At 33.8% G+C, this 22,716-nt stretch overlaps 1 protein-coding gene and 2 long non-coding RNA genes across 3 annotated transcripts in view; 2 read left to right on the top strand and 1 right to left on the bottom strand.

Moving 5' to 3' along the window:
* The window catches only part of tefu (Serine/threonine-protein kinase tefu), a 65,873-nt gene extending 63,944 nt beyond the window's left edge, over nt 1-1,929 (top strand). The window contains exons 52-54 of the mRNA XM_065363028.1: nt 1,205-1,319; nt 1,412-1,575; nt 1,672-1,929. Of these exons, the coding sequence (XP_065219100.1) occupies nt 1,205-1,319; nt 1,412-1,575; nt 1,672-1,847 (455 nt within the window). The 3' untranslated portion in view covers nt 1,848-1,929. The remainder of the gene's footprint in view (nt 1-1,204; nt 1,320-1,411; nt 1,576-1,671) is intronic.
* A 3,258-nt stretch (nt 1,930-5,187) lies between these two features.
* On the bottom strand, nt 5,188-11,504 carry LOC135843947 (uncharacterized). Its single transcript, XR_010558416.1, has 3 exons — nt 11,240-11,504; nt 5,939-5,988; nt 5,188-5,579 (listed from the first exon to the last, which is right to left on the bottom strand). It is a non-coding gene; the product is annotated as an uncharacterized LOC135843947 (long non-coding RNA).
* Nucleotides 11,505-16,346: 4,842 nt separating this feature from the next.
* Nucleotides 16,347-17,103, top strand: LOC135845807 (uncharacterized). The gene is made up of 3 exons (XR_010558833.1): nt 16,347-16,443; nt 16,621-16,782; nt 16,896-17,103. It is a non-coding gene; the product is annotated as an uncharacterized LOC135845807 (long non-coding RNA).
* Nucleotides 17,104-22,716: the final 5,613 nt, after the last annotated feature.

The raw sequence follows: 22,716 nt of genomic DNA, 5'->3' as shown, positions 1-22,716 counted from the left end.
TTTGGTAGCGCCCACGTTCATAAATACACCCCTTTGAGGCTCCAGCCCCCTATTGTGCAATTTTGAAATATTGAAATCATGTGTTTTGGGTTTTCGCGGGTCCCTTCTACATTTTGCCGGATAATTTTTTTAGTAAGCAAAAAAGTTCAGTAGGGTAACACTTTTACGTTCGTGGATTGTAGACTATAAAATGTTTTGCCCATATTTTGTTACTTTAAGGCTAATTTTTCAATTTTTTTAAATTACCAAAGTTGCTTTTTTTCAAAAAAAAAAAAAGAAAAATTATTATGAGCCTTGCAAGCTTATTTGAAGTTTCAAAAATCTGATGGAGTCTCCAGAACTTTTTAAAACGGTTCGAAACGATGTTCGAAACCGTTTTCAATCGAATGGCGAATCGAAAATGAGGTCTATTCTAAATTTAAAAATTCTGGGTAAAGGTAACATTTTGAAATTTTGTCATTTTTTACACTTAGTTTTCAAAAATTTTCCAGAAATCGAAAAATGCAATTAACACTTGTACCTAATTTTGCTTTTTCACATGATGTCATTTTTTCTCATTTTCAAGATGTTTTGAGTAGTTTTGACCTTATTTTGCACAATTATTCGATATTTTATAAAATTATGGCAATATTAATTTTTTTTCACCATTTTCGATGAACACACGGTTGTTACTTTAATTCGTGTACAATTATTTACCTTTTATTGGGACCTCCTGGCGCAGAACTCACCACACACTACACAGAAACTTTTTGGTTATTCAAACATACCCTGCAAATTCCTTGTCGAGGATATTTTCAGCAATTTTTTTCGGTATTTTCTATAATTTTCTTTTCGTTTGAGCTTTTTTGCGACGTTTTACGAAATTTTAACTATTTTTAAGCAATTTTCGTAAAATTTTGCTCAAGTGTGTTGATTTTTTTTCAAACTCAATTAACGATTATTTTCAATAATTGGGAAATCAATTTAACAGTTTTAATAAACTTTCTGCTGTGTTTTCAACCAGTCATAATTTAATTTTTTTAGATTGGTTAATTTTTGGTAATAAAACTCAACGTCGGTGGCTTTTGAAAACCCCCTCCCTGCCCCTTCCATACATTTTGTGTGGTTGATATTTGAAAGAGCTGAAAAATAGGAATCTGTCTAAAAAAATGAATGATTTCTCTGATAATTGCATACTTAATATCATTTTGACGATATTTTACAGGAATTGCATTCGATCAAGGATTATTATTAAACTTCCCCGAACATATACCTTTCCGATTAACTCGCGATATTGAAGACGGAATGGGCGTGTTTTCTATCGATGGTATTTTCCGAAGGTAAAATTCACTCCAAATTTAACCAAAATCATTTCTACATTCCTCGAATAACAGATCACTTATATACATGGCTTGTTCACTGAATGTCACAGATGCTGCGAAAAAACGCTGGCCGTAATGAGACAAAACAAAAACATAATCCAAACCACCATAGAAGTGTTTTTATACGATCCTTTGTACCAATGGACCGTCACACCGGAGAAAAAAGCTTCCGTTCAGAAGTATTCTCGTGACAACATCAACGCTCCTTCTGCCGGTAAGTACCAATTTTTTTTCCAGGTATTTTGTACCTAAATTCTTACGAACTATTCAACGTTCTCAATTTACTCGATACGGTTTTTTTTTCATTCAGTTACCGAAACAAATGTACAAGCACCGAGAGCTTTGGCTGGAGTTGTTTCCAAATTGCATGGATTAAACGAAGGCACATATACTACCATTGAGGGCCAAGTTAATAGACTCATTCAACAGGCCAGAGATCCAATTAATCTTAGTCGATTGTTTGCCGGATGGCAGGCCTACTTGTGATATTTTATTTGAATTAAGTGTTCTGTTCCTTATAAATGTATTTATTTTGTGAATTTTCAATGAAATAATATTTTTTTAAAAATTGTTTTATTTTACTAAGGAAAAAAATCACAAGTAGGATTTCAAAACCATTGAACTAGGTAAGATTGAGGAACATTTTACCTACTTACTGGAAAGGTATCCTGGCAAAAAAATGAACTGGAAAATTCTGAAGTCTCCAGCTGATTTTTGCAAGTTGAAATTTTCACAAAATTTAACCCAATGAAGTTGGAAAACTGTGAAATTGTTTACTAAGGAACCTCTTGAGTTGTCACACTCCGATTTGTACGGGACCACGATTTTTGGAAATAGCATAGTCTAAAACCCCCAAAACCAAATTTTCAGCAGCCCAAGTTTATTTTTCGATTTTTGGCGAATTTTTGAAAATTCAAAATTGACTGTTTTTGGCGATTTATGCTTTTTTTTTTTTGAAAAAGTACGTAATTGATCAGTAAACATGGTCTAAATAACTCCCAAAACTAATTTTAATAACCCAAATCCAAATTTTACCATTTCCAGCCATTCTGGAGCCTCCAACGCGATTTTTCAATTTCTCCAGAATTTTGAATTTGCTCCAGCAGGCGTGAATATGAAGTTGGGCAGCTAAAAATCGAGTGGAATATTACACTCGACCTGTTTAACGAGTTTATCCACATTTCAGCTGATTTTGAGAGTGACAAAGAGTGGTTTTTTGACCAGATGTTTTCAAAATTCAAAAATCCAAAAAATGAAAAAATAACCGTTTGTGAGGAAATTTTTGAAATTTGCGCAAATCGCTGTATTTTGACCGTAACTAACCCCCCAAATCAAAATTTCACAATTTCCAGCCATTCTGGAGCCTCCAGTGCGATTTTTCAATTTCTCCAGAATTTTTGAATTTGCTCCAGAAGGCGTGAATATGCAATTTGGCAGCTAAAAATCGAGTTGTGTATTATACTCGACCTGTTTAACGAGTTTATCTTCATTTGAGCAGATTTTGGTAGTGACACCTCAAGTGAGGTCTTTTGACCAGCTTTTTTCAAAATTAAAAAATACAAAAAATCAAAAGTTTCCCGTTTGTGTGGAAATTATCAAAATTCACGCGAATCGCTGTATTTTGTCTAAAACTAACCACCGAAATCCAAATTTCACAATTTCCAGCCATTCTGGAGCCTCCAGCGCGATTTTTCAATTTCTCCAGAATTTTGAATTTGCTCCAGCAGGCGTGAATATGAAGTTGGGCAGCTAAAAATCGAGTTGTATATTACACTCGACCTGTTTAACGAATTTATGCACATTTGAGCCGATTTTGAGAGTGACACCTCAAGAGTGGTTTTTCGAAGTGTCACTCTCGCTCCAAGACGGCTGGAAATGGTTGAATTTGCGCTCCGAGGGTTAGTTCTTGAAGAAATACAGCTATTTGCACAAATTTCAAAAATTTCCTCACAATCGGTTATCTTTTGAATTTTTAGATTTTTTAATTTTGAAAATAGCTGGTCAAAAAACCACTCTTGAGGTGTCACTCCCAAAATCGACTCAAATGTAGATAAACTTGTTAAACAGGTCGAGTATAATACACAACTCGATTTTTAGCTGCCCAATTGCATATTCACGCCTTCTGGAGCAAATTCAAAATTCTGGAGAAATTGAAAAATCGCGCTGGATGCTCCAGAATGGCTGAAAATGGTAAAATTTGGATTTGGGTAATTAATATTAGTTTTAGGACTTATTTTTACCATTTTTACTGATCAAGTACGTACATTAAAAAAAAAACATAAATCGCCAAAAACAGTCAATTTTGAATTTTCAAAAATTCGCCAAAAATCGAAAAATAAACTTGGGCTGCTGAAAATTTGATTTTGGGGATTTAAGACTATGCTCTTTTCAAAAATCGCAGTCCCGTTCAAATCAGTGTGACACCTCAACAGGTTCCCTTGTTAGTATATTGAAATTATTGGCTAAAATTTCGTAGAAATTTCAGCTTTCAAAAATCTACTGAAGGTTCCAGAACTGCTCAACGACTTGGAAGGTTGAAAATGGGGTATGTACAAAATTTTAGCTTTCTACGTCAATCTGGTAATTTTTTTTCAATTTTTGACTCAAATTTGATTTTTAAAAATTTACCAAAAATGCACTTTAACAGCTGAAATTTTAGGTGGTGATGTATTTTTGCATGCTTTTTCAGTTAGCATTGTCCGGTTCAGAAATTTTTCTGCTAATTGGGTACCTTCACCTTCCTTAGGTACTAGATTTTTTATTGATGGTTTGATCATTATTGTCGTTGTTGTTGCAGACTCCATACCTGAATATTTTCAGAGTATCAAGCTTTGACTTGTTTCCGATTGAGATAGACTTGAGAATTGGTTTGAACACGATGATATCACAGAAACGAAAAAAGTGACCTTTGATTTATTGCTATCGTGTATTGGATCGATGGTTGTATTTTACAATTTAAAATATGGTTAAATTGAGCCTTCGATTTGATAATTTTGATGTAAGTATGCTGTGTAGTTTCTGTCGTAGGTACCTAATTACTTGGAGTACTCACTTGCTTATTTTGTAAAGTGAATAATTACTCCCATTAATTTGATAAGTTTCTAAAATTACGTCATCTAATTCATTTTTTACAGGTTTCAACTTGTCTTGAATTGGAAGAAACAACCAGAATAGATTTTCGTTATTTTATTATCTGTTTCTGGACTTTGAATTGGCTCGACTGCAGAACTCTCTAAGGAATAGTGCAGGTTTATCGAATATTCGAACGACCAGAATAATACGTAAAAAGATACGTTTTATGCATTTTTATGAATCGATACTGCATAATGTACCGAATTCAGACTGAAAGTATTTTATTTTTATTCCCATTAGAAAGAATGGATAGCCGAAGGATTATTTTCAACAAGAAGGCATTTTAAAAAATCATCAAGCTATCATTTTCGCGATTGTATTCACCGGTATGAAAATTCTAGATGAGTTTATATCTTGCTTCTTGCCTTTAGAAAATATTGGAGTCAAAAAAAAAGGTGAATTTTGAAGTTTTATTATTCGTCTGTTATTCTCATTGGTCATTGTGGTGATGATTGTAAATATTTCAGGATTATGTTTCATTTCATTTCAAATTTTCGTAACGCTGATGCCAGAATGTAGGTAAATGCGGCATTTTTGAAGCGATTCTTTCAGTTTGAACCTGTTCTTGAATTGATACTGTCATCGTAGAACTTCTTCAGATCACGTCAGTTCGAAGATTCAAAACTGGTTTTTTGGAGATACTCTCGTACAGAATGGTACATCGATATAGGCAAAAACTCAAAAAGGTAAGAAATTTCAAGATGCATAAACGCTGTTTATTCTTTTATTAAAATAGGATACATTCTATGGCACGATGAATTCAAGTATAAATAGTAGGTGATAACGCAGAAAAAAATCTTGGATTGAAATGACAAATTCCATACTCGTCAAGCTAAGTTTTATGGTTTATAATTTTTTCGGATTTTCCGACAGCAATTTCTCAATTTTTGATTCCATCTCGTCGATCCGTATTTTCAAATCTCGATTTTCTTTCATTTGTGTTCTGTATAATGCGAAAGTAGTTTTTGCCAAGATTTTTATGGTCTTGAGTAAGAACTGTACCACTTCGTTTTCATCTGTAGAATTCTCTATTAGACTCTGCAAGTTATTCACTATGATCGTGAAGTCGGTCAAATTAGCTTCCATCTGCAACATGGAAAAGAACGGTTGAACAGTAAATTCGGTTCAAGACTTAAGATTTCTATGTAGTTTTCTTTTCTCAACCATGTAGTAATGAGAGTAAGAGAGAGCATCACTCTTTACCAACGAACTTTGTGATTGTATTTCAGAGAATAGAAATGAATGTGCTACAGTGTGCACAAAAAATATTGTTACCTACATCTCATCATGAATTGTCATTTTAAAACTAAAAATAATAATAATACGAGTAAAATACTAGAAAAAAAGAAAAACACTTCATTCAAGGTAAATAAATACTAGTATTTATTTACCTTGACTTCATTTGAAAATGAAAATCAGATGATTTTGATTGAATAATTAGTTACCTTGATTTGATCGTACAGGTTGTTTCGAAGAAAATTTCCGATGATCCTACCTACAAAAAAAAAAAAAACAAAAGAAAAGATAATTACACAAAGAAAATACGTTTTTCGAGATCAATATTCAAATTACATGTGAACCTTTTTCAGTTTGACTGGTTTAATATCGCTACTGACCCTACGCACTGATGTTTAGTCATGTTAGTAGATTATAATTAAAAAATCGTCAGAAAAGAGATAAGCGAAGAAACAGAAGCAATCTTACTGATTTTTGGCGATTTTCCAAAATTTTGGCCTCATTTTCAAGACACAGAGGGACATGCATTGAGGGATTGGACCCGAAAAATAAGTTCATATTCGGGTTCAGTGTCCTCGGAAACATACTATTTGACGTATCACACGACTTTTCACAATTTTTCAAAATTTTGACCCTTTTTTGGGGCAGTTTGGAGCTTTGCGGGGTTGGGCCTAAAAAATTAGGTCATATTCGTATACTCAACGATCTCGAAAATATACCATTCGATAAACCACTCGATTTTTCACGATTTTTCAAAATTTTGACCCTTTTTTGGGTGGGGGCAGAGAGGCTGTGAGGAGTTGGACCTAGAAAATAAGTTCATATTCGTATTCAGCGACCTCGAAAACATCCTATTCGGTATGTTACTCATCCAGATAAGTTTTTCAAATACATATTAATGATTCAGTTGTGTGTTACTTGAAAAATCAAGCACCCTCCACTCACCCCGTGGGAGGGTAGAAGAACAATCAATGGTGGTTTGATTAGTAGTTGGGTGAGTAGACTTTGGAAACAAATTTGAGCGGAAATTAATGATATTAAGCGGTAACTTTTTTCGCAAAAAAAAATAACAGCCGCCCCCCCCCCCCAGTTTTCCCCCTCCAAAATTTCGATTCAATTTTTTGAGGTCCCCCTTACCCCCAAGGCCTTTTGGCACATTTTTTGAAAAATATTTTTTAGATGCAGTATTGATCCTAGAACAACATATAACTTACCAAAAATTGTACCTCGGGTGCGCCATAGCCGAATTCGACCAAAACCAACACCCCCTCAGGCCCTCACCTGTAATATGGTTAATGTGGCACCTACGCAACTGCTATTATTGAAGTAATTTCTGGAGTATTGTTTATAATGTTGTAATTTTCAAATGAAAATTATGTTTTTGAGAATCGTTATTCTCAAATTGCGATTTAGGGGCAGCGAAGCACCCCCTCCCCAAAATTTGGGCAAAACTTTCAAAAAAAAACCTGGGGCATGTGACATATCGAATTCTATGTTTTTGGTAACGCTGAAACTGAATATGACGTCAGATTTTTAATTGGACACCACCCACGGCTCCCAGCACCCCCCTCCCCGTCCCAAGAGGTAAAAATTCAAAATAGGAGTTTGTTCGTGTGACACATGAAATAGTATGTTTTTGGTGACGCTAAAACCGAATATGATGTCAGATTTTTAATTGGACCTCATCCTTGGTTTCATTCAGGTGACACATGAAATAGTATGTTTTCGATATCGCTGAACACGAATATAGCCTTAGTTTTTCAAATTGACGTCACCCATAGATCCCATGAACCTCCTGCCATGGGCATTTCTCCAAAAAATTTGTTGGGGGCCCATGGATGGGGTCCAATTAAAAATCTGACGTCATATTCGGTTTCAACCTTACTAAAAACATAGAATTCGATATGTCACATGCCACAGGTTTCTTTTTGAAAGTTTTGCCCAAATTTAGGGGGAGGGGGTGCTTCGCTGCCCCTAAATCGGAATTTGTGAATAACGACACTCAAAAACATCATATTCATTTAAAAATGACAACACTATAAACAATACTCCAGAAATTACTTCAATGGCAGTGGCGTAGGTTGGTACCATATTAACCTTATTACAGGTGAGCACAGTGGGACCTGAGCAGAATTTAGGAGGAAAAAAGTCCCTTTGAATGTAGTAATTTTGGAATATGTCTGACTAGAAGTATTTTTTAGCGCTGAATCTGAATATGATATCAATTTTTGACTATGGGCATTAGGGGGGGTGAGGGGAGGGGGTAAAATCATAAAAATAGGCTTAAAAACCAATATGGGTGTCCTCATGTATGTTTTTTGAGGCGCTGAATCCGAATTCGATGGTAGTTTTCATCTATGGTCATCAGGGGGTGTGGGAGAGGGGGAGGGAGGGGGTAAAATCATGAAAATAGGCTTTAAAACGAATATGGGTAATTGGGTATTCTCATGTATGTTTTTTGAGGCGCTGAATCCGAATTCGATGGTAGTTTTTATCTGTGGTCATCAGGGGGTGGGGGAGATGGGGAGGGAGGGGGTAAAATCATGAAAATAGGCTTAAAACCCAATATGGGTATTCTCATATATGTTTTTTGAGGCGCTGAATCTGCATCCAATATTAGTTTTTTGTCTATGGTCATCTGAGGGTGAGAAAAAGGGGGAGGAAAGGGGTAAAATCATAAAATGGGTTTATAAACCAATATGGGTATCCTCATATACGTTTTTTGAGGCGCTGAATCCGAATCCATTATTAGGTTTTGTCCATAGTAATCGGATGTCCAATGGTTTTATAATTTTTTTTTTGAATTTTGGCTGAAGAAGGGGCAAGGGAGGAGGTGGAACGGATAGAGAAGCCCAGATCGAAAAACTAAGTCCATATTCGGATTCACCGTCCCCAAAAACATAACAAACGATACGTCACATGGTATGTAAATTTTTTTTCGATTTTGGATCATAAAGGGGCGGGGGGTGGCGGTTCACCACGTTAGGGGTACGATGTTTCAAATCGGACATGAAATTTGCATTCAGAACCAAAAAAAAACAATTTTTACCCCTCAAAAGCTGGATTACCATAGAAAAAGGTTTCGTGCCCCCTCCATTTCATTCTGATTCCACCATAGGGGGAGAAGTTGCAAACTTATCCCATTGGTTGAAACAAATTATGAGAAGGTATCAAATTTAGCATCTTTCAAAACCAAAATCATTACACCCCCGCCGGAATTCACCCTAAAAAATTTGAAATTAGAAAATTCAGGTACTTGGAAAATCACTAATTTTGATGTAATCTCTAGAAAAAAACGATTTTTGGGCACTTATTATTGGAAAAATCCAGTATACGAGAGGTGATTTGGAAACAGCATAAAATTTTGTGTCTTTTGAGCCCAAAACCATTTTTCTGAAAAAATTTTTAGATAGAAAAAAAAAATGACTAAATATAACAGTTTTTTTTTTTGCAAAATTTCAACGTTTTTGGCTGCTAAAACCAAAAATTGCAAACCAACTAAAGCTCAGTTGCAAAAAATTTTCGATTCTTTCAAAAGTCTACACTTGGTGTCACATTTTCTTGCATTTGAAATTTTTTTAACTTACCCCCCAATTTTTGAAAGCCAAGTTTACCTTTTTTTTTGAAAATTTCAAAATTACAAATTTTTTCTCCAACTTTAACAGCTTATAATTACATTATAAATAATTGTAAATTCAAAATTAAGTACATTAATAGAATCTACATCCCTTCAGCTTTCATTTCCATGTTTCAGAATTTTTCTACCTACTATTTAACCCACGCAAACTTGAAATGTACAACACCGCGCACTTATCAACATTACTTTCACCATTTTTCACATTCCTAGAACATTGAAGTTCCTCTATCTGTAATTCCAGGAAAAGTGGGTGGGGCGAGTTTTTAATGATTGTATGTGTTACTCTAAAGTATTTTCAAGTAGAAAACAAAGGTTTCAGGTGCATCCGTCAATTTGACTTTTTTCCTCCTAAAAATTCTGCTCAGGTCCCAACTCATGAGGTGGTGTTGGTTTTGTTCGAATTTGACTATGGCGCACCCGAGGTACAATTTTGGGTAAGTTATATGTTGTTCAAGGATTAATACTGCATCCAAAAAATATTTTTCAAAAAGTGTGCCGAAAGCCCTTGTTGGGGGGGGGGGGGGGGGTAAGGGGGACCTCAAAAATTGAATCGAAATTTTGGAGGGGGAAAACCGGTGGGAGGGGGCTGTTGATTTTTTTGGGAAAAGCCCTTATGCATACGTACACTTTGGTTCAAGTTTGAAAAAAATCGGCCGAGTCAATCCCGAGAAAAAAATTAGAAATGATTTTTGATTTTTTTGAGGAATTACTCAAGAACAACTCAGAGTTGAGGTCCAAAACTTGGGGAAAATTCTTATCTTGGGAGTACCTATACATCACATAAGTTTCACCTCCGAAGGTCTCGGGGGCTGCTCGACCATACTTATCTGCCTAGGGCCATTTGTATTTTGTGGAGTGAAAAAACAATGTTAGAATAACTTTTTTCCAAAAATGTATGTTTTGAGGGGGGAAAATGTTGTTTCTATTAGAGGAGCTATTGGTTTAAATAAGTATGTATTTTTCATGGGTATTTAGAAAGTTCAATTTTGGAAAAGAAAAACAAAGGAGCCTTAGCAAAGCGATGACCGAAGATTTTGAAAATTTTATTTATCAAGAAATGAATTACCTATTACTTTTTCTTATAAGAATAGGTCAATTTTTCTATTTTTGACATTTTCAAAAGTTAAAACAGCTGATATTATGTTCTTGATGCAGAAATTTAGAATTAGGCAACTATACTCGTATTTAGACTCGATCGAAGCGAAGGCAAAAACTTTCAAAAATGCGTAATTTAAATTTCAAAAAAAGTTGTCTCTTTGCCGATTTCGATTTGTCGAGTATAAATCTTGCAACTGTTACTGGTTCGAGACAAAATTTTCCAATTTAGATTGAAATTTTTCGACTATAATTTACAGTTTACCAAACAGTTCTGTAATTTATCAAAAACTCACAATTTTTTAAATTCAAAGCACAAAGCACGTACTTTTCCCAACTCATTAGTCAAATTTTCAGGAATGGGGGACAGGCTGACCTTAGTATCGTTTATCGAAGAATAAAAATATTGTTAAAAATTGGAGACATATTTTCAAAATGTGGGAGAAGAAAGAAAAAAGAAATATTTTACATTAAGTAACGATAGTTGAATTTTCGAAAACAAAATTATTTGAAAAAAAAACAATAACGCCAACCCTCCCCCCCTCTTACCCTATCAGCATCACCCTTCATCGTAATTCACATGATTATTTATATGTAAACGTACTTACCCTTTTCATCCTCCCCACCCAAATTTGCTACCTACATCAATTTCCTTCCCCTAACAATAAAAAGAATGCACTCGTAGATTCACTTTAACATGAATTTTTATATCCGGTTATTCCGGTTTATCAAGTTTTTACCAATCTAATCATATTTATGTAGTAAGGTATCTACTTACCAGTTTTTTAATGAACTTTGATTCCGTTAAAAATTTGATTAACAAAAAAACATCAGAAGACAGCACATTTCACGAGGTTCTTTAAATTACATGTGAACCTTTTTCAGTTTGACTGGTTTAATATCGCTACTAGCGCTGCGCACTGATGTTAAATCATGGTTAATTATAGATGAAAAAAATCGACAGAAAAGAAATAAGCGAAAGAAACGAATGCTATCTTACTCTCGTATTCAACCCATTCATACATATGTACGTTTGTGGCCAGATAATCTGCGCAAAGCCAAAGCAGCAAAATACTTACCTACGTCGACGCGACGATGAAATTCTTCAAAACTGCTGATTTTGCGGTTTTTTACTAGAGTGGCGCGATTGCTTCCTAGTACCGTGTGCAACTTTGCTCGCTACAGCATCAGCATTTCGTATTCGCTCATTGAATCGTATCGAAAATGTCATTGTTTTTTCGTGCTGGAAATATTTTGTGACATTTTAAAAAAATTTGAGGCAAATACTTAGTACGGAAAAAATCTGGTTCAGGTATAGCGTTTTTTTGATAATCTGGAATTTCCAGAATACTGCTGGAGGCTCCAGAAATGAACGGCTTGAAAGCACCTTCGATTGACTCTGTATTTTGGAATCGGAGTGTAATAGTAGATTCTTATTTTCCAACCTCATTGGGTAAAAGTTTGAGGAAATGGAACTCTCAAAAAAAATCTGCTGGAGGCTCCAGAAATCACCTCCAATCGACTCAGTATTTCGAAACTAGGGCTATGCATATGTACCTAATACCTATAATGTAAATCTTGATTTTTCAACTTCATTTGGTAAAATTTCGAGACAATTTCAACTTTTCAAAATCTGCTGGAGGCTCCAGATTGTTTGAAACCGATTTACATTATATAGCCCTACTTAGATACTTAGTCGATTGGAGTCGGCTTCAAACAATTCTGGAGCCTGCAGCAGATTTTCAAAAGTTGAAATTGTCTCGAAATTTTACTAACTGAAGTTGAAAAATACAAGACTCCAATCGACTAAGTATCTGGAAACTAGGGCTATAATAATGTAAATCTTGGTTTTTCAACTTCATTACGATTTTTTTTCAACAACGTAGGTACTTTTTTCTCAGTTGAGCCGGAGTTTTAGGATTAGGATCTGGTAACACATTTTTTGTCCAATACTTCTTCGTCAAATTCCCCTTACGACCCTTTCAATTGATTCGAAGCAGGACAGAACTGATTCAGATTCAACATTTTTTTCAACAACGATAATTTAGAAAGAAAAAAAATTGAAAAAAAATCGTAATTCAAGAACGCATTAACATAAAACGCTGAAATTTTATTCATATACCTTATCTTATCTTTGACCTTCGAAACCAATTGGTAGTCTATCTGATTCTGATGTATTCGGGAAAATCCAACGAATTCTTGAATTTTTCTATTCTGAAAAAAAAATTATATATAAATAAAAATAAGTACAGAAAACGCAGGTTGAATTGAAATTTAATAACACGATAGATTACGAATAAATGAGACATGATTTTGCAACCAGATAGTTGATTAGTTAGTTATTTACCAATTCAACAATATATACGCAAAAATTCTCGATGAAAGAACACCTTCAAGTAGGTAGACATTGTAGACACCTTTTCATTTATAAAAACTTCAAAAATACGAAAATAATTCTAAATTTTTTCTTTTTGCGAACCAACCTAAAAATCGTGATCAATTTAAACCTAACCTCGCTTTACTCTCACATAATATTCATGTGCATTGCATACGTTCGTACAACCGAACTTCGCTTCACTCTCACATAGGTATGTAGATGTACACAATTCGTACAACATGGTACTAACCGAACTTCGTTTTACTGTCAAACCAAACCTCGATTCACTGTCACATAGGTACCTACCTAGTACCTACGTACCTTCGTACAACAGAACCTCTCTTGAGTGAAATTGCTTTTCTTATGAAGTCATGTTATAGTTATTGAATTGTTGACTCCGAGTAATCTTTAAATAATTTCGAATGCATGTAGTCACAATCCACCACCTCAACACCCTTCCAACCCCAAAAACTTTTCCTTGAACAGAGAATGTTTGTTTTTTGAATTTTTTTCTCATCGAATCCGAAAGTATGTACTCAAAGTTGAAAAAATGCTTCGGAAAATTGACCAAAAATAGGTAGGTAACTAAATTTGTTAAATAGACCCAGAAAGAGCAGCAACTCGATTTTTAGCTACCTAAAATAACTTCTACGCATTCTGAAAGAATTACAAAATTCTGCGAAAATCAAAAACCGTGCTGGAGGCTCCAAAATGGCCCGAAATGGTGAAATTCAAACCTCAGGAGTTCGTTTTAAACGAGACAAAGTCATTCGATCAAATTTCAAGAATTTCTCCAAGAACAGAAAATTTTTGACGTTTTTGATTTTTTTTCCTGAAAAAAAAAACTTACTGTGATCGCCTGGAAATTGAGCCAAATATCGATGAACTCGTTCAATGAGTCGAGAATAAGCCAAAACATAATTTCTATCATCCGAAATTGATTTTTACATCTTCTGGAGAAAATTGAAAATCGAAAGAGGACCCCGGCCAAAATACACCACCAGCAAACATATTTCCCTGAAATAAGACCCGAAGCAACATCTTTGGAGTGATCATTTTGATTTCCTCAATCAATTGTTGCAATTTTTGTGTTGTTTCGGAAAATTAAGACCCTCTGAGAACCTAAAATTTTTCAAAATATGAGACCAGAATTTTTTTTGAGCCACTATCACGAGGAAGGTATCCAAACTGGTAGAGATTCTGAACCAGATAAAGCTAAATTGAAAGAGCATGCAAAAATACATCGCCAGCTCAAATTTCAGACACGAAAGTGCATTTTTCTGTTTTATGTGAATTTTTGAGAATCAAAAGGAAGGCCGAAAATGGAGGAAAACGAACATTTCATAAAATTGAACCAGAAAGCTGAAATTTGGTATACACCTTATATTTGACCTTCCTAATCTATTGAAAACGATTTCGAACCATTTTGAGTAAGACTGGAGCCTTCTGTACTAAAATCTACGAGATGTTTAAGTCGATTGAGTCAATTTCAAACAATTCTGGAACCTCCAGCAGATTTTCAAAAGTTGAAATTGTCTCAAAATTTTACCAAATGAAGTTGAAAAATCAAGATTTACATTATATAGCCCTACTTTTCAGATACTTGGTCGATTGGAAGTGGTTTTCAAACAATTCTGGAGCCTCCAGCAGATTTTCAAAAGTTGAAATTGTCTTGAAATTTTACCAACTGAAGTTGAAAAATACAAGACTCCAATCGACTAAGTATCTGGAAACTAGGGCTATAATAATGTAAATCTTGGTTTTTCAACTTCATTTAGTAAAATTTCGAATTTTAGGTTCTCAGAGGGTCTGAATTTTCCGAAACAACACAAAAATTGCAACAATTGATTGAGGAAATCAAAATGATCACTCCAAAGATGTTGCTTCGGGTCTTATTTCAGGGAAATAGGTTTGCTAGTGGTGTATTTTGGCCGGAGTCCTCTTTCGATTTTCAATTTTCTCCAGGATATGTAAAAATCAATTTCGGATGATGGAAATTATGTTTTGGCTTATTTTCGACTCATTGAACGAGTTCATCGATATTTGGCTCAATTTCCAGGCGATCACAGTAAGTTTTTTTTTTTCAGGAAAAAAAATCAAAAACGTCAAAAATTTTCTGTTCTCGGAGAAATTCTTGAAATTTGCTCGAATGACTTTGTCTCGTTTAAAACGAACCCCTGTGGTTTGAATTTCACCATTTCGGGCATTTTGGAGCCTCCAGCACGGTTTTTGATTTTTGCAGAATTTTGTAATTTTTCAAGAACCTGAACGCGTGAAGTTATTTTAGGTAGCTAGAAATCGAGTTGCTGCTCTTTCTGGGTCTATTTAACAAATTTAGTTACCTACCTATTTTTGGTCAGTTTTCCGAAGCATTTTTTCAACTTTGAGTACATACTTTCGGATTCGATGAGAAAAAAATTCAAAAAACAAACATTCTCTGTTCAAGGAAAAGTTTTTGAGGTTGGAAGGGTGTTGAGGTGGTGGATTGTGACTACATGCATTCGAAATTATTTAAAGATTACTCGGAGTCAACAATTCAATAACTATAACATGACTTCATAAGAAAAGCAATTTCACTCAAGAGAGGTTCTGTTGTACGAAGGTACGTAGGTAGGTAGGTAGGTACCTATGTAACAGTGAATCGAGGTTTGGTTTGACAGTAAGACGAAGTTCGGTTAGTACCAGTTGTACGAATTGTGTACATCTACATACCTATGTGAGAGTGAAGCGAAGTTCGGTTGTACGAACGTATGCAATAAACATGAATATTATGTGAGAGTAAAGCGAGGTTAGGTTTAAATTGATCACGATTTTTAGGTTCGCAAAAAAAATATTAGAATTATTTTCGTATTTTTGAAATTTTTATAAATGAAAAGGTGTCTACCTACTTGAAGGCGTCCTTTCATCTAGAATTTTTGCCTAGATATTGTTGAATTGGTAAATAACTAACTTAATCAACTATCTGGTTGCAAAATCATGTCTCATTTATTCGTAATCTATCGTGTTATTAAATTTCAATTCAACCTGCGTTTTCTGTACTTATTTTTATTTACATATATATAATTTTTTTCAGAATAGAAAAATTCAAGAATTCGTTGGATTTTCCCGAATATTTCAGAATCACATAGACTACCAATCGGTTTCGAAGGTCAAAGATAAGATAAGGTATATGAATAAAATTTCAGCGTTTTATGTTGATGCGTTCTTGAATTACGATTTTTTTTCAATTTTTTTTTTTCTAAATTAGGTATCGTCTTTGAAGAAAATTTTGGATCTGAATCAGTTCTGCCCTGCTTCGAATCGATTGAAAGGGTCGCAAGGGGAAGGACAGTTTGAAAATTTGACGAAGAAGTATTGGACCAAATAATGAATGTGTTACCAGTGTATTCCTAATCCTAAAACTCCGGCTCAATTGAGAAAAAAGTACCTACGTTGTTGAAAGAAAATCGTATTTAATTTGTTTCCGATATTGTACATATCATTAGGTACCTATTTATTTTTCAATTTCAGAAGCTGATTATTGGTGATTTTCTGTATTAATTGTCATCGTAGCTCATTATTCCAAATTTTTTGATCAAATATGTCCAAGAAAAAACACTCTGAAGGTAAATATTTGATCGAAAGGCAATCATGGATAGTTTCTCAAGATTTTGATTTCAGTCCTTAAGTGATTTCAGTAGCTTAAATTTTATTGTTTTCGACATGGATCTTCATTTCGAATATTGAATGTGTGTTTTTTTTTCAATAACGTAATTTTTAGCTGATGAACTTTTTCATTTCAGGATCGCTAAATTTACGTAAAATGCGATTATTTCTCATGACGATGATTTTTGTTGCACAAAATATGTTGATTGTGATCGTGGACAAAGTGGTTCATCTTGGAAAAAAATTTGATTTCGTTGAGAAAATTCTTCTCGTTGTGGACGTCTCGCAACTTGAAATAGGTAACATAATACATACTTACCTACTTACTTGCCTTACTTGTTACGTAGGTATTGAGTAAGTTCCATAATTTTCCATTTTCATAATGTATTTATTTTTTCTCTGCATGGATCAGGATCGTTTCAAAAATACCTCTAGTTTTATGAACTTCTACAATGGTACATATTATGAAGATTTGTTGAAAAATCGATTGACGCCGATTACTATTCTGTTGTGATCATCAGGAGATGTTAATAAGATGCCTAATCTGTTCATCATTCAAGATCTATCTATGTATTTGAGAATGTCGTTGATTTCGTGTTTTTCGAGCTGTGAGCAGAACAAAAAGGTAAGATTTATTTTCCGAATTAAATTTCGTAAAAAACTTGTTCGAATATGAAAATTTTAGAGGCAAAAAAAAAATCATATTTTCACATCAACAATGATAATGTATTTTTAAACCAATTTTCAAAAGTGTTGCTCTCGTTTCGCTCGAGATACTTTGCTTTCTGTTTTCAAATTTAAATTTTTTAGAAAATTTTCAAGGCTATAAAAATCAGATTCATATATCAGAAGGCATAATTATGGTTATGAAAAAGTTTGTACCTAATAAAATTTATGACTGTGCTTTTGTAAAGAGGTGGAAGGAGAAAATGAGGGGGTTCATTTTATAATGTTCCTTCGTAGAGAAAAATATCTCCAAAAAATTCGCAAAACTTGAAATAATTTTGAAAATTTGTTGACACTTTGAAGATTTAATGTTTTTTTTTTTTAGGAGGAAGAAGGGGACTATGGGTATGATACGAAATTTTATTTTAATATTGCGAAGAATTAGATAAGTATACCAGAAAAGTACGAATTTTTCAGTTTTAGTGACTGAACATTCTGATACCAAAAAAAAAAATTATGCTGAAAAAGTACCCAAGTTAGTTTTTTTTTTCAAAAAGACCAGATCAAAGAATTTTGAACACACCGAAGTTTTTTGTACACAGATTCTATTTTTTAATATTCTCACATCTTATAATTAATCAAGATAAGGAAGGAGCGAAGTCTCGCCTCTTCCGCAACATCTTAAAACAAAGAAGGGCGATGTTAATTCTAATATACTACATGATATTACAAAGTTAATAATTATTTAAAACCATAGATGTAAAAACGAAACGGAACAAAACAAATTTCTAGAATTTGATTTGATTTTATCTCGAGAATAGAGAAATGCAAAAGGTACGCTTAAATTGGCTCATTAATGTTGGAAATTTATTTAATTTAAACAGAGCTCGTAACAATCATTGTCAGGTTGTTAAAACTTCAAAGATTGTTTACGATGATTTTAATCGTATATAAAAAAGAAGATTAGAATTGATTTTTAATAAAAACAAATTAAAAATTTTTAATTATAAAATTAATTAAATAAAAATTAGAAATGTATACATATTTTTTAAAAATTGATTTAATTTTTTAGTTAACGTTTTATAAAAAATGAAAAAAAAATTAAACGACTCGATACGCACGAATTTTGTTTTTTAAAAACAAAATGACCTACTCATAAAAAATTCACATAGCAGGGATTGTACTCGGTTTCTTTTTAAGTAACTGAGTGGTTACTTTCTAAACATTTTAGTTACTGAAAGTTACCTTTTCCGAGTTTTTCCACAAATTTCCTTTTTTTTCAAAATAATTATTTTTGTAATACGTACTTAATAGTCCAGTAGAAAATTAGCATTTCATTTGAAAAACTTTGGTGGAAAGCTGAATTTTGGTATACTGGTCCATTTTTATGTTCTAATCAACGATCTGAGACGTCCGGGATGAGCTTTGCCCTAAATTGTGGATCCTAGCCCCCCCATTTAGTTTTTGGCATTTCGCTCCTCAGATATTGATCTTAGCTTAAAAAGATAAAGATCATTTCAATCTGTAGAAAATTGACCACAAAATGAATACCTGATGGTTTCTGTAACCCCAAGCAGGGGAGGGGGTGGAACTGTGTTTGTTCAAAGACAGGGGAGTTCCTTCAAAGTGATTGTAATTTTTCGAAAACCGTTTTTCATGCTAGTATCGAACGAGTGGATGTGCTCAGATATAAATGTTGACCTACCCATAACTCCCCAGTGGACTTTAGTAGAACCACCCGCTCCCCCCACCCACTAGTAATGTCATTACTTTAACAATATGCATGAAATGAAAGTAGTTAAAATGGTGTTATAAGATTTAAAAAAAAACGTTATAATGTAATAATGACTGGCATATATAAGAACATTCGGACCACCAGATGTCGAGTGGCCTTTCCCCCCTTGTGGGCCCCCTCTACCTACATAACTTTTGCACTACATCTCCCTCAGTACCACTCTTTCAGAAAAAGTACGTCATATTATGTTGTCCCGAGTAAAAATTATTCAAAGATCTACTAAACATAGCATGGGTCCTCTCCCCATGAATGAGGGTGGGTGGATTTGCAATTTCTATAACATAGTCATTTCAGTTATGTTTCAAGTTTTTCAGATATGAAAATTTTAAAAAAGTTGAACTTTATTCTTTCAAATAATCACATTATTTTTGTGAAATGGTGATTTTTCTACTTTCAAAAGTTATGATTCCTTTGAATTTTCGCCTTTTTTTTTAAGGAGGGAGGGGAGTTTCTTCAAGATTTAATGAGTTTTGTTTTTTTCATTTTCACCTTTTGTGGTGTATTTTTTTACATCTTGATACGTATCTTTCATTCGTTAATCCCTGTCTCATTTCCCCTTCACTCCCAGTTATGGAGGAAGGTCCTCCGGATCGGCCCTCTCTATTTGGACGATTTTTTTCCATGTTCAAAATATTATTTTTCGCTTTTAAATCGTTTCAAGTTTTGCTTGAAACTTTTCGTTGATTTTTCTCAAATTTTTTTTGCCTTTTTTTCCGAATTTACACTTTTAATATTCTTGTGAGTTTTCTTTTCTGTTCTGAATTTTCAGTGATTTATACTGAACTGAATTTTCGAGAGTTTTCCATTTTCACCATTTCCATGATTTTGTGTTGGATTTCATTGATTCGTTTTTTTACCCAAGTTTTTGTTCCTAATTTCGGCAAAACATTTTTTTTTCAATTTTCGTGATTTTTATAAAATTTCCACCTAATTTTGCCCCCAAATTTTAGTAATTCTTTCTGATTAAATTTTTGTAAAATTCCTCTTTTTACAGAGTTTTTTGAGTGTTTGAGCGTTTTTTCGTACTTTCAAAACTTGGTGGTTTTATTTCGAATCTTTTTGGGGCTTTCTTGTATTTTTTTCACGTGTTATTCTTTTGAATTCTTTTTCGACTATTTTCACCGAATTTTCATGTTTTTTTTGTGTCTTAATTTTTGAGAGGTTTCTGCAATTTTATGGTGAATTTTCGTGAGTTTTTTTTTCAATTTTTACTTTGAACTTGTTTTGAGCTTTCGCTGGTTTTTTTAATGGCTTTTATTTGAATTTTAATAATGTTTTTCTGGTTGCTTTTTCCAGTTTTTTTTTTTTTTTTTTACTGTTACCTACTTCTTTGCGAAAAATTTGAGTACAAACCCTTACATAGCAAAAACAAAAAGACAAATCACAAAAATAATCTCCTCTAGGTTCAAGTTCAAATAATTGACTCTCGAGTAGACAGTTTAACTGTAACTATAATTGGGTGAAAACATGGAAACATGAATAATTCGAAGCTGCGCACGCTAATCTCGTTCTTAATGACTGAATCCCCGGGTGGAGGGGGAGGGGGGAGGATTGTTTTTTTTAACAAGTGAAATTTCTCGTAAACTTGAAAAAAAAAATATTTGAGGTGTTTTAAAGGTAATTGAACTCGTGGTTGCCGGAAATTTCAGCAGTTGAAAGTTAGACTTTCTTTTAAAAGCTCAATTTTCAAAAGCTTGCCAAATTTTGAATTAGAAGAAATTCGGAAAGCATAAATTTTTATGATATTTTTAACTGCCTAATTGATTTTCGTGGTGGGATTCACCAATTCATCGAAAGGCGGGGGGGGGGGGCTTGAGTAGCCCCAAAGTACAATCTTAAAACAAGAGAGGGGTGATGTTAATTCTAATACCAATATTACCAACTTGATACTGAAAACTAAATTATTAAACCATATAATTATGTACTTACAACTTGATCTAAGCCAAAACAGAGAGTGATGATTTTGCTTATAACTATAAGACGAGGGAAGGGACGGTTCGTCCACCCAGTGGATCTAGTGCAGCGGGAAGTTGGGGGGGGGGTCATTAACATACAAATTCGTAGGTAAAGAAAAAACTCCAGGAGACTAATTTAAAAATTCTTAACAATAAGCATTTTAAAAATTGTTATAAATATAGGGAATTTTTAAAAATTTTTATGTTGAATGTTGCCATCAATCCTTAGCATCCACAACTATGGGTTAACGAGGGTCAATAATCTAGCGTAGATTAAACTACAGCTCCGGATTTCAGCTGCAATAGCTGAAAGAGCTGAATTTAAATGTTTTTAAACAGGTGGATCGATAAGGCAACATAATACATATTTTAATGTAGGTACATATTCTTTAAAGTTCATTTTCTGTAATGTAAAAGTAATGTAAAATGTTGAGCAATTAATTAAAACTTGAATCACTTTGAAAAAGTTGATATAAATTTTCAATATTTAAAGTAAGTATAGGGTTGGTAGTTGGTACGTCCAAAAAAAGGTACAAAATTACTAACAAAAAAAAAAAAAAAATGTGCACAAAATTTTAAAGGCATCAAAGTGCACAAAATTTTATCATTGAAAGCTGTTATTTTAAAAATAACGTTTTATATTTTTTCACAAATTTTAAATTATACAAGAAAAAATGCGTACACATTAAATTTTGGATTTCAGTACCAGTACCAACCCTGTAGAGTAAGTAAGTAACCTTCAATTAGATTTATCACCCATACCTCATCTACAGGGTGCCCAGAAATATCGAGTACCCCAAAGAAAGTTTTCTGCCAAATACTTCGGATTGGTCACAGTGAATGATAATAATGATAGCACATGATTGGTTGTTGGACTGGAGAGATAACATTCCGCCAATCATATGCATCTATTTCACGTTGCCAACCTATATTTTTAATGAAAAACTTTCTTATGGGTTCTCGATATTTCTGGGCACCCTGTACTTATTGAACGATAAAAGATTAATCTATATCCATGTTGATCCTCGGAGTCGTCATAGTGACTAGTCCTGCGATTAAGCATTTTTGTATAGCCATCTCCTTGAGGATCTCCCTATTGCTCTCTTTTAATTCGTTATTTTCTTTTTCAAGAGCATTTAGTTTTTTTTCCACATTATTCAGCTTCTCTTTCATTAACAACATCTCCCCTTGGAGGTTTAACACCTCCTTTTGCTGTTCTTGCATTAAGTTTCGGAAGGTATGTAGTTCTGCCAACACCCGTTGTAGCGTGTGATGACACGCACTGTATGTTCTTGCGATCATACGCCGCACCACGTTTTTTAGTTCCACTGCTATCGCTGATGGGGACGGGGAGACCGACATTTTTACCTGAAAAAAAAAAAAAAAACATAAGGTGAATTGAAAATATTGTAGTCTAGAACATAAGTAGATATGTATAAACACTGACTGTTGTCAGAATATAATCGGTTTAAAGACTCAGCCATTTTTATTCAACCATATTCTAGTTGAATACCAGATTAAATTATGTATTTAGGTAATAAATTAATTACATCTTACTCGACTTGTCCAGTGGCAAACTGCAATTTTCAGGGTATAAACTGCATTTCATAATGGAAACATGGAATTTGGTACTTACGATGCATGGGACCCCCCCCTAAAGAAAATTTTCAAGCGTGGGGCCCATTCGCCAAACTTCTAGGGGTAACAAGGACAATGAGGTGGGTTCAATGGAGGCTTAGTCCGCTCATATTTTTTTAAGTTGAGCCGATTTTGGGAGGGATACCGTATGATGAGTGGTTTTTTGACCAGCTTTTTTC

The sequence above is a fragment of the Planococcus citri genome, chromosome 4 (assembly GCF_950023065.1).
Source record: "Planococcus citri chromosome 4, ihPlaCitr1.1, whole genome shotgun sequence".
In the NCBI taxonomy this organism is placed as follows: domain Eukaryota; kingdom Metazoa; phylum Arthropoda; class Insecta; order Hemiptera; family Pseudococcidae; genus Planococcus; species Planococcus citri.
The sequence above is the reverse complement of the archived record's forward strand: the minus strand, read 5'-3'. Positions and strand labels throughout refer to the sequence as shown.